General features: G+C 43.6%; 1 protein-coding gene across 1 annotated transcript in view; it reads right to left on the bottom strand.

The window, feature by feature from the left end:
- The window catches only part of TOM1 (target of myb1 membrane trafficking protein), a 117,482-nt gene that overhangs the window by 48,272 nt on the left and 56,009 nt on the right, over positions 1-13,201 (bottom strand). The window contains exons 5-9 of the mRNA XM_075573706.1: positions 11,779-11,913; positions 10,651-10,803; positions 6,673-6,789; positions 2,207-2,340; positions 1,488-1,536 (exon numbers count right to left, since the gene is read on the bottom strand). Coding sequence (XP_075429821.1) covers positions 1,488-1,536; positions 2,207-2,340; positions 6,673-6,789; positions 10,651-10,803; positions 11,779-11,913 — 588 coding nt within the window. The remainder of the gene's footprint in view (positions 1-1,487; positions 1,537-2,206; positions 2,341-6,672; positions 6,790-10,650; positions 10,804-11,778; positions 11,914-13,201) is intronic.

Here is a 13,201-nt window from a genome sequence, read left to right as displayed (position 1 = left end):
ACAAGGAGCAGTTCCTGAAGTCCCAGCAGTTTACAGACAAGCCACCCACAAGCTACGTTCGTGAGTCCCTGAGAGGATTACAGGCTTATATTCATCTAATCAGTGTAAGCGCATATCTTACCAGCCTATTATCCACTCTATATAGATATACTGCCCTATGATTCTCTCTCTTTTTTGTGTTCTCTCTATTCCTTATCTCACTTGCGCTTAGGTCATTCTTCTCCAGATCTTCCAGGCGGCAAGTGTGGAGCCGCAGACCTAAACAGCTGCATTGTGTAGGGTTAGAGGTGAACCAGGGTACGTACCCCCCCTCCCATTTTCTTTGGCTTTTTATAGTGGTGAGAATATCATTATCCTCAGGTACAAACTGTTTAGATTTGCGCTGTGTGTTTCTTCTGTATATATATATATATATATATATATATATATATATATATATATATATATATATATACACATATACAAGTGTGTGCCTGCGTTTATATATCCGTGTATGTGTGCGTGTATGCGAAATATCCATGTGTGTTATATATATTTAAGTATATTCTCTTTATATTCTATGACAATATACTATGATACAGTATATCGATTTTATTGAAGCCGGGGGTCTCCAGAGCTGAACCCCATTCATTTCCGCTCCGGGGGACCCCTGCTTCCCCAGATACCGACCTCCTTAGGGGGTGCCTGTATCTCGGCAAAGTTTAAAGCTCCCGCGTCAATTGGGCCAATAGGAAGCGAACCTGATGACGTCATGGCTTTCTATTGGCCCACAAGGCGTGGGAGCTTTGAAAAGTGGCCATAATATGAACCCCCTACAGAGGTAAGTATCTTGGGAAGCAGCGGAACTGAAAGTAATGGGATCCCGCTCCAATCCTATGTAAAATATATATTTATTTTTTTTAAATCGCAAAATGAAATAAATCGCCTGCTTGAACTGCCTGTTTAATGCTCGCGTCCATTAAGTATTAGAGTATTAATTAAGTAGAGTTGTAGGTTTTTAATTGGGTTTTGGGGTACAGAGTTTCAGAATAAAATAAATAGTCAGAGGTCATTCAGAAAGACATCAGGAATGGAAAAACAAGTAGAGAAGCAAGAGGGGCAAGGGGTGATAATGGGGAGATAATGGGGAGCAGTGGGGTAATAATGGGGAGCAGTGGCGTAATAATGGGAGACTGGCTGATGCTTTTAATGACAAAGAGATGGGGTGAGGGGGGCTGTTTCATTAACTCCCTTTTACTTTGCAGGTCTCCGTCAGAGAAGAGGTTCAACAAAAAGAATAGTTTATCGTCAAATACAGAACAAATCATTATAGAGGGATCAGAACGTCCCATTATAGAGGGATCAAAACATCCCATTATAGAGGGATCAAAACGTCCCATTATAGAGGGATCAAAACGTCCCATTATAGAGGGATCAGAACGTCCCATTATAGAGGGATCAGAACTTCCCATTATAGAGGGATCAGAAAGTCAGAACGTCACCATTACCTGTCTCTCTGCTACAGCCGCTGTCTGACCAGCACAGATCCGCTCAAACCTGAAAACAGAATCAATATTTAAAGGAACTGTCCCCTCCGGAGTTACTCCCTTTCCCTGTTCTTGCAAAGTGACAGGAACGGCCTGTGCTCTGCTGAGCCTGTTTGCCGCACGGTGGGTGATAGAGTGATAGAAAGGATTGTTGGTCACAATAGGGTGGCAGTGACAAAAGTGGTCCCAAAAGCGGTCCCTATCATGACAAAATGGCACAGAGAGAAGTGATGTGTTCTCCACCAGGATTGTCAGTTACACAGAAGGGTGACTGTGACCCTGACACTGTTAGACTCTGACCCTTTATATCATTCTTTTTAACTGTGAGGCGATGGTGACCGACACAAAGGCTGTATGACCACTCAAATCTGTCACTAAGTGGACTGGGTGACAGGGTTGGGCTAAATATTTCTAGGTCTCTTCTTTCTCTAAAATCACTAGGTGACTGTGACAAAAAGGGATCTCTGGCCATCGAGTGTGACATAGGAGGAATGTACCATCTTCCGACCTTATACGGTGACACAGCCACAAGAGAGATCTGTGACCCACAGAGAAATTCATTCCAATGGGTTATTGTCCCCTATGGCAAAGAAAGAGTTAATGGACAGCGCCAGAAATGGGGCCATGAAGTGAATCGACTGGTGGAGTGGGTAGGACGCTGGGCGCCGCCTGCTCTGTACCTCTCGTGCCGCAGGAAGACGTTGTTGAGGTTGTCGTTGACGATGAGCAGCTCTTCGGTCAGCTGCTCGTGGTTCACTCTCGGGATGAGCTCGAGGACCCGCTGCTGCATGGACCGGCATGTCCGATTCAATTCCTGAGGGCAAAACGGCAATGTTCAGAACAGCGAAAGGACCCAGGGCGTCCCATGCAGGGAAGAGGCAGGACAGAGAATGGGGAATGAGGTTGTCAACTCCTTCAAAAGCATCGGAACCCTTAGAGATAAGTTACATAGTAGATACGGTTAAAAAAAGACATACGTCCATCAAGTTCAACCTATGCTAAATTTAGACAACAGATACTTTATCCTATATCTATACTTATATATTGATCCACAGGAAGGCAAACAAAAAACCCCAGTGTCATATCATCCAATGATATCATATAAGGGGAAAAATACATTCCTACCAGACTCCAAGAATTGGCAATCGGATTAATCCCTGGATCAACATCCTTCCCATGTATTCTTATTTGGTATATCCCTGTACAGGCAGTCCTCGTTTTACAACGAATGGCTTATCCAACACTATGCAATGCATACCTATGTTCATTTTTACAAAGCCAAAACGGCTTATCCAACGCTCTTACAACACTTTGCAAAGTTGTTTATGTGTATATAATATATACATTATATAATATTATATTATACTATATAATATATTATATTTATGTACACACACATATACATACATACTTAGTTAAGTTATGGTGGGTAAAAAAAGTGGCAAAAACCCTCCACTGCAAAGCATATAGCAAATGGAATATATATATATATAATACAGTATATACACTATATAATTTAGGTGTGTGCTGCATATCTTATTGCCTGCGTAAAATATGTGGTGTATTTTAGTGTTAAAAATGCCTTCAGGAACAGAACTTTTCATTTAAACAGTGTTCCGATGGGAAAACGTGTTTCGCTTTAAGACGTTTCGCTATCCAACGCCATTTTGAGTAACGCATTGTGTCGGATAACCGAGGATTGCCTGTATACCTTTCCTTTCTAAAAAGATGTCCAACCATTTTTTTTAACAAATCTATTGTATCTGCAATCACAGTCTCCATGGGTAATGAATTCCACATTTTAACTGCCCTTTCTGTAAAGAACCCTTTCCTTCGTTACTGGTGAAATCTCCTTTCCTCCAACCTAAAGGGATGGCCCCGAGTCCTTTGTACTGCCCTTGGGATGAATAGTTCTTTTGAAAGCTCCTTGTACTGTCCCCGAATATATTTGTATATAGTTATCATATCCCTTCTTAGACACCTCTTTTCTAATGTAAATAAATCTAACCCTCTTGCTCCTACTCTGACTCTTTTCTGTCTTTGACTCCCTCAGACCACCCTCTGCTGTCCGCTCTTCTTCCTCCATATCACCTCAGGACTTTGCCGACTATTTAAAGGAAAAGGTGGCATCCATACGTCAGGACATCCCCTCTGTATCCTCCTCCCATCCTATACCTCTTCCCAACTCTCCTTCTGCCTTCCTTGACTCTTTGTCCGCTGTCACAGAGGAGTCGCTGCTGATCTCTTCTTCCTCTACTACCTGTCCTCTTGACCCCATTCCCTTCCATCTCCTAAAACCTCTTGCTCCTACTATAATCCCTACACTCACACACATTTTTAACTCCTCCCTCTACTCTGGTACCTTTCACTCCTCCTTCAAACATGCAACCGTTATACTATTACTGGAAACAGCAAGCTTGACCCTACCTGTCTTTCTAACTATCGGCATGTCTCCCTCCTGCCTTTTGCCTCTAAACTCCTTGACATCTTGTATTCTCACGCTTGCTCAATTTTGTGAACACCTATTCTCTCCCTCTCCCTCTCCAATCTGGCTTCCGCACTGCTCACTCCACTGAAACAACCCTCACAAATAAATGAATGACCTCCATTCTGCCAAAGACAGAGGTCATTACACGCTCATATTACTCAACCGCTCTGCAGCATTTGATACTGTGGACCACCCTCTTCTCTTTCACATTCTCTGTACTCTTGGTATTCGTAACAAAGCTTTATCCTTGATCTCCTCTTACCTCTATCACCATACTGTCAGTGTCTCTTTTGCCAACACCTCCTCCTCCTCTATAGATCTCTCTGTGGGGGCTTTGTCTTGGGATCTCTCCTCTTCACTGTACACACTCTCTCTATGTGACCTGATCACATCTCTTGGGTTCAAATATCACCTCTATGCTGATGACACAAATTTACTTTTCAACCCCTGACCTTACACCTGCTGTACAGATTAAAGTTTCTGAATGTTTTCTGCTATGTCATCCTGGATGGCCCTCTGCCGACTTAAATTTAACATGGCAAAAACAGAGCTCCTCATACTTCCTCCCAAACCTGGCCTTACTACCTCCTTCCACATTACTGTTGGAAGTACTAGCATTCACCCAGTCGCAGAAGCACGCTCCTCTCACATTCAAAAGGTAGCTAAAACCCGTAATTTTTTCCTTTCGAAATGTTACAAAGATACGCCCTTTCCTCTGTTGCTCGCCTGCTAAAACTCTTGACACTGGCCCTCAGTCTCTCCAGTCTCGATTACTGTAACCTCCTGCTGTCCGGCCTTCCTGCCTCCCCTACAATATATCCTAAACGCAGCTGTCAGAATCACTCTACTCTTTCCGAAATCTGTCTCAGCGTCTCCCTGCTGAAATCTCTCTCCTGGCTTTCTGTCAAATCTTGTATGACACACTCAACTCTCCTCTTCACTTTTAAAGCTTTACACTCTTCTGCCTCTCCTTACATCTCAGCCCTAATTTATCGCTATGCACCATCCCGACTCTTGCGTTCTGCTCAAGGATGTCTTCTCTTTACCCCTTCTGTATCCAAAGCCCTCGTCTGCCTTAAATCTTTCTCATTGACTGACCCACACCTCTGGAATGACCTTCTCCTCAATATCCGAGTAGTACCCTCTCTATCACCTTTAAGACCCACCTGCTTAACGAAGCATATGAGTAGCTCCATGGCCGATACTATACACCTGATACATAAACCTTGGCCCGTTGCAAACCCACTTACCAGAATGCCCTCCTACTGTCTCGGTACGTTCTTCCTACCAATAAATGGGATTGTAATCTCTTCGGAGCAGGGACTCCTTTTCCTAAATATTACTTTTATGTCTGAAACACTTCTCCCCTTTATGTGTTATTTGTTATTTATATGATTGTCACATGTGTTACTGCTGTGAAGCTCTATGTACACTAATGGCGCTATATAGACATACATACATACATACAAGGAAGAGAGCACAGAGAGTTGTTCAGTCTATTGCATTGCAACGTGACAGCGACATACATAACAGACCTTGTGTCACTCAGTCTGTCCCTCCCAGCTCTGTGATTCCCTCTGTCCAACAGTAAGGTGACAAAGACACTCGTTGCCAGATTAAGGGGCGAGCTGGCCAGACACTTGCGCGGGGCACCAACCACAAGAGGCGGCAAAACAATAGAGGCCAGCGCACTCTCATACCGTCATGATGCGCCCCGCAGCGTAGTAGGGTTGGTGGTGCCATGCCGACACTACTACGTGGTGGGGCGCCTCATGTATGGGAGAGAGCATGACGTGTGCGCGTGCACACACACACACACACACACACACACACAGCTTCGCCACCAGCAGCCAGGACACATTTTAAAAATTCCCGTGCACTGCGTTCTGGCTGCTGGCGGCCAAGTTGAGTGTCCTGTTTGTGCGCGTGGCCTCGGAGGTGGAAGCGAAGATGGTGGAGCACGCCTTCAGCAATCAATACCCAGATTGCCGTCGCCATTTGTGAGCCCACGCTCACACACAGGACACTCAGCTTGGCCGCCAGCAGCCGGGAAACACTTTTGTGCACCGCAAGAAATTTCACAACGTGTCCTGTGTGCGGGCGCTGTGGTGCAGTGGTGGTGAGTGGGGGAGCCACATTTTGAGGGAGCTATGTCCCTTTCACTGCAAGATTACAAAGCTAAGCACACACAGGAGGTATAGATGGCCAGCACATATATTGTATCTTGGCATTAGCCGGCACTTTCCATATCAGTAAGGTTTGACAATTACATTCTTATCAAATATATCGGCTTTTTGAGTGAGCTGTCCCACTTCTAAGCAGTGAAGAGCTGCACTGTTTACTAGCAGGGTTACTCTGAGCCAATTGTTAAGATGATTCCTATTGGGTCATCTCTCTGACCTACACTTCTTCCCATGACCACTTTTTCCATCCATCTCTCATTCCCGCCTGTCCCATCTCCATCCTCAACTCATGGGCAGTGTCTGGGAACCGGGCTTAATTGGCTTCTCAAAGAGGAGGAGACCAAGGAGAGGCAGTCGTCTGAGCAACACATAGGAGATCAGTTTCTCAATGGGGAAATAATGGTCCCATCTTTAGGTGGAAAGCCCAAGAATTAGGAAGGACCCTGATGTTGCCTGTGGCCCTCAGCGCTCTCACCTGCAGCAGCTCCCGGTCAGACTGCCCCGCTTGCCGGGGCCCTAACTCGGTCAGCATCTCTGACATCACCTTCACGTTCCCGTTCACCACTTCAAGCTCGCTACGAAGTTTTGCCACCTGTTGGGACAGAGACATCGTCACATCCAAAAACACTGTTACCCTGGGGACATATGCTTAGTCTGAGTGGCCCTATGGTTAATGCACAGGCCTGTTACATTGTCTCTAATCACCATTCCTACTCAATGAGCTCCTAACCATCTCCTAGTGTCTGTTAGTCTACAACATAAATTATTGTGCAGATATAGAAGAAAAAAAACCACTCCCCCCCCCCATTATAATCCCCCTCATTTTACCCGCTGGCGAGATTTACCGGTGGCGTGGTGTAGCGTCTCCCAGCATTCTTCTGCGTCTCCCCCTTCAACTCCCGGCATTCTCCCACAACTTCAGTGAAAATGGCCGTGCGGCCATTTTCACTGAAGCTGCAGGAGAATGCCGGGAGTTGAAGAGGGAGAAGCAGGAGAATGCCGGGACACAATGCACCATGCCAGCAGGTAAAATTAACTCGCCACAGGCGAGGGGGCGAGTGCATCTGTCGAGCATTTGTGCCCCGTCCGTCTTCAGTTACAGGAGGCAAGAACCTGGGTGATTTGCTCACACATTCAGATCCTGTAGCTAAGTACATGCTAACCCCTACATGGCTTGCAAGGAAACAAGGGGCGTATAGATGCCATGGGTCTACGCAAGTAGTTCTTACAGACTGGCAGTTCCTATGCCCACCCGCACAATGGTAACCCCATTAACATCAAACAATATCTTAATTGTGAATTAAAATACATAGTGTTCTTTGTTAAGTGCCCATGTGGCCTATATTTCATTGGCAAGACGATGAGGATGTTCAAGGAGCGTATCAGCATTCATAGGTGTGCCATCAGGAAAGCTTTATCTGGCACGGATGATGATGATGAAGACCTCAAACACCAGCCAGTGGCACGGTACTTTAAGAAATTCAAACACAGCTTGGCAACAATGCGTTGCATGCCCATACTACAGGCGCAGGCACTCCCTCAAGGGGGTGACAGGAAGAAGTTATTACTGCAGCTGGAGGCTAAGACGATATGAGCTTAAGACTATGGCACAGAGGGGCCTAAACGAGGATTTCAAGTTGGGGGGCTGCCTCTGAACTTTGGCTCATTTGCCATGCTTTGTTGACCTATGCCAACATTCTGATCTAAATACTGTTTGAACTATTTATGGACGTCTTCTCAGTAGGAGAATGGCTGTTAAGGCTAGGTGCACATATAGCCCTCCATTGGTTGTTTTGTGCACTGCATGGCCATTGCTGTACAAGATAGGATTGTCCAGTACAACTATGCTTCCCTGCACTCAGAAATATCAATACGGCTCCAGTTTGTTTACATTGTTACCCATGCTTTTTTCTCATCCTGTAGCACTTCACCCCCCACTCACTCACCCCTACAGCTGTGATCGGGCATCCAGTCCTCTGATTCAAAGAGCTGTGGTGGGAGCAACATAGTTGCCATGATGACCACAAAGATGGCGGTTGCTTATATAAGGACTTGTAACATGTGATTCCTCTCTCATGTTTGTTGTGATTTTTTAATTGGCTTGGGATATTGACCAATTGTTTTTGGCCAATTCCCTGCACTTGGGTGTGGGAATATATACAGTATATGGTGTTTTTGTCATTTGCTCTTTTGCATCACCCCGAGGAAGGTCCCTCCACGAGGACTGAAACGTTGGTTTATGATGTACCACTTTCACTAAATACACCTTTTTTTCTTTTCTGTGCTGTCTCTTGATTACAAACAGTATTGTATAACGCATTATCTTCATGGGACATGCACCAACCATCATACTTTGTTTATGGGAGTGCCAACTGATCTTTTTATTATATATATTACAGAAGTTCATGGCGATCTCTTATGGGTTACCGTTTCACAGTATCAGAGGAGCATGAATTAAATAAGTGTGTGTGTGTGGGTACATTTTAATTTTTCTAAGTGGTGTATCCCCGCGTACCCCCAGAAACAAAGCCCTGTATACACACACACATACACGTGTAAAAAACATGCAGATATTAAAGTTAAAAAAAGGTGCACGGTTAACATTTGGGTACAAATGAAGAGCATATTACTAGTAAAAAAATCATGAAATAAAGAAATTAGGCTTTCCAGTTTCGTGATTAATTATAGTGGTGATGGAAGCGCTCATCTAAATTTATCATAGGTTGAACTTGGACGTATGTATTTTTTCAACCTCATCTACTATGTAACTATGTCACTATAACACATTGTTCACGAAACGCTGAAAAGCCTAATTTCTACTGGAATTGCCGGGTAAGATACAGGCAGATGTATCGAATTGAATATATTACTCATGCGGTTACTATGGTAAAGTGCTATTCAGTGAATCATAAACTAGATTGCTCCCTAATCAATTTCCTTTCTAGGTAAATTGAACGTACTTACCCTATATAGAAGTGAGAAATCAGACAGCTGGGCTACACTAGTGTACAGTGCTTCCTATTTATTGATTAGGTATTTAAATGGTTTTACTGGGTCATGGTGAAGGGTCAGTGTAGTTATTTAATACACACTTCCTTCCAGTGAATTCACATCAATCAAGGTTTCGTCTTTAGCTGGCTTAGAATCCAGAGGAGTCTACACACTAACCAACAGTGGTCTACAATAGCAAGTGCTGGTCTGTGGTAATAAAGAGTGTATGTGTATGTCATATAGATATATAGAGATGTACACATGTAGATGTATATAGATAGCGCTATAGAGATGTACACATGTAGATGTATATAGATAGCGATATAGAGATGTACACATGTAGATGTATAGAGAGATAGAGATAGAGATGTACACATGTAGATGGATAGAGATATAGATAGAGATTTACACATGTAGATGTATAGATAGAGATATAGATAGAGATTTACACATGTAGATGTATAGATAGAGATATAGATAGAGATTTACACATGTAGATGTATAGATAGAGATATAGATAGAGATTTACACATGTAGATGTATAGATAGAGATTTACACATGTAGATGTATATAGAGATTTACAGAGATATAAACAGAGATATATAGATTTACACATGTAGATGTATAGATAGATATAGAGATGTACACATGTAGATGTATATAGATAGAGATTTACAGATAGATATAAACATAGAGATATAGATTTACAAATGTAAATGGATAGAGATTTACAGAGAGATAGAGAGATAGATGTGTGTATATTTTTAGAATAGGTTTTTAAAAATAAATATATTTAAACAATGTAAAAACAGGAGGGGAGGATGGAACAAGCACATACCTAAATAAATAAATAGCATACTTAAATGGGGTCTATGTATTAAAGTGTGTTTTTCTCCATTTTGTAGCAAATGCAAGAACGTTTCTCTTACATCTGATGAAGAATTTTAGATTTACACCACTTCAGATGTGCAGCAGGTTTTGGGCAAGTAAAAGGGAAAAAGAACAGTGCAGAGACACAGAATGCGACACATCTCATTATAATCTGTGCACCATGTAACCTCCCCCCCCCCCCCCAACTCCTCTTACTGACTCCCCCCAAGGTGCAAGCTGGGACCGAGACACAGAATGTGATACATCTCATTATAATCTGTGCACCATGTAACCTCTCCCCCCCCCCCCCAACTCCTCTTACTGACTCTCCCCAAGGTGCAAGCTGGGACCGAGACACAGAATGTGATACATCCCATTATAATGAGGATCGAGATTTGAGACAAAGTGACCATAGATGGACAGAGAACCAGGAGGAACATCGATGAATGACCTTTTGTGGAGTATTGGAGTGACGCTATTCTATATTGCTATTTATTTTGCAAATCAATGATGCCAATATTTGCACTAGCCTTGTAGCCGTGAGACGTTGGTAAATAGCATCACTGGTGTACAAAGACATGTTCTCTTTACCTGCTCTGGTGTGGGAATTATAGGGGAGTCTCCGGCGACTGCAACAGGAGGAACGGAGGGAGGAGGTGCAGTGCGACTAAGTGATGCTCCTCTCTGCTGGGAGTCGGACGATGGAAACTCCTGCCCGGGAACAGCCTCTGGTCTGGATACACTCTGAGGACAGAACAACCGTCCGGCAATGGGTGTTATTGCAGGGACCCTCTGCACTTTATCCACGGTTATGCCTCCTTATTCAACTACAACTAAAATACTGATTACCAGAATCCTCAGCCTTATCCTCACCATAACGGCAAACCTGCCCACTGCCTGCATGGGAAGCTAGAGAGGTGGTAGTCTCTATGGATAGCAGGACATGTGCTGTATTTTAAGGGTGTAACCGTAACACTTTTAGTCAATATAAAAGGTTAAATTTTATTTACTTTATGCTTTTAGTATATGAACAAAATCCATACTTCCGTAAAACATGATAAACACTTTTCTTCTCAACCCTACCGTAGAAACATAGATTGTGACGGGAGATCATAACCCCTTGGTCCACCCAGGCTGCCCATTTTCCTACCTGCTGTAAAACCTCAGACGCTATTTGTTCCTTCACTTTATTTAGTATTTATGACTTAGCCTTATGTCTATTCCCAACTGTTTGTTAATTCCCTTACCTCTTCTGTTGGGAGGCTAGTCTATGAATTCCCTACCCTTTCCGTGACCAACTACTTCCTCACATTTCCCCTCCGCCTTCACCCTCCAGCTTCAGAGCATGAGCTCTTGTTCTAGAACTTCTCTCTCTGAATTATACTTCCCTCCTGTTCCTTGTTTGAGTCCCTGACCTATTTGGAAGTACCATGTACAAATTGGTCTAGGTAACCAACCGCTTTCTCGTATTTCCCTCCATACAGTACTCATTTTTTAAATGTTCCTCCTCAGTCGTCCCCATACCCTACTTTTCCCCCTCTCATTACGGGTGGAATGGGTGGCTCTTGATGGGTACTAGCGCATCCAAGGTCAGTTATGAGGAACTCCCAACCTACTGCCTACCATCTCTCCCATCTCCATACTGTATTGATGGACCCTCTTACTTTCCTCTGCAGTTGTACCCCTTCTCTGCCTTCCTTTCCCCCACCATCTCATTACCGGCTGGGGTGTGTGGATTGGTGACAGAGTGTCCAGGTCAGTCATGGGGAACTCCAACCCTTTCCTCCTCAAGTCTTCATACATGGTGACCACTCCAGTGAGGTCCGGAGAGCTGCGGAAGGCATCTGCCCAGGCCTGTGCCGAGAGAGGGAGAACCAGTCAGGTCTGAGTTTGGATGTCCTTCACGGCATGTGAACATGGAGTAATGGATGGCCATACATGTGCATGCAACTGTGGAGAAGTCATACATTGCACATGCCCATGTGCGCATACATACTTGGCATTGGGACACAAGAGTCCATCTCTAAGAAGTTAAAACAGGCCTCTGACTATTTGAGCAAGTAAAGCGAACAGCTTAGACCCCAGACTTTGTCAATGGGTGCAGGACCTCCAGTGCCCAGACATTATTATAGACATGCACACTGCACACGTAACCAAGCAAACGCCATCATAATAATGAAAATAAATTATATATTACACTACAGACTGGAACAGACACCTCGCAACCCTGACTGAATTATTCTTCAGATAGAAGGGATACAAGACGAAGACTATTACCAAAACAATCACACTAGAAGAAGCACCACTAGCACATTAGGACACCCCTGCTCCAATACATAAAAAACAACCACACACAACCCCGCCTTATAAGGAATGAGAAAAATGAAATGCAACCCACAAAGAGGGGCGGAAACATTGAAATACATCTTCCCCAAACCTCCCACCCTTTCATTCCGCCAACCGCCAAACCTCAGACAGAAGTTATTCCACAGAAACTTCATAATGAACTCAAGGATGACGAGAATGGCACAAGACCGTGCAACATCACATGCTGCAAACATATGTGCTAAGATCCCACAGCCAGTCACAAGCACACAGCACTCAATGTTAACGACGTTCCAGGTTGCATTATATTATTTTTTTGGTTTTAATAAATGAAGCATGATTATCTTTAAGGAAAAGTAATTACCTATACTGCCGATCGAACCGTTCTCCTGTGATCGATCGGCGAAGATCCGGCTCATTGGGTTCACATAATGGCTGACTTTGAATCTATCCTGCAGTCAGTGGAATGCAACAACTACAATATAACCTTAAATTACTACGGGTAACATTGTTGCTGAGGTGAAAGCTGTAATAGTAGACAGTCTCCTGCTGGAAACACTGCAAGAGATCTGTTTGTGATCAGTTGTTGCCAAAGTTCGTGCAGTCCTGGGGAGAGGGCAGGGCTCAAAAAGAGGTGCGTGTGCTAAAGCAACCAAAGGGTGCTCGGTACATTAATCCGCATAAAAAAACGGCATTAATTGGAAAACTAAACTAAAAAAAAAAAAAAAAAAAAATGTAGTCAGCCTTATCTAATATTACAGAACTGATTTATAAAAGAAATAAATAGTATTATGTCTGTACTGGTTCTTTAAAGAAT

This window comes from Ascaphus truei, chromosome 17 (genome assembly GCF_040206685.1).
Source record: "Ascaphus truei isolate aAscTru1 chromosome 17, aAscTru1.hap1, whole genome shotgun sequence".
In the NCBI taxonomy this organism is placed as follows: Eukaryota; Metazoa; Chordata; class Amphibia; order Anura; family Ascaphidae; genus Ascaphus; species Ascaphus truei.
Note: the sequence above shows the minus strand (reverse complement) of the source record. Positions and strands in the feature narration are given on the sequence as shown.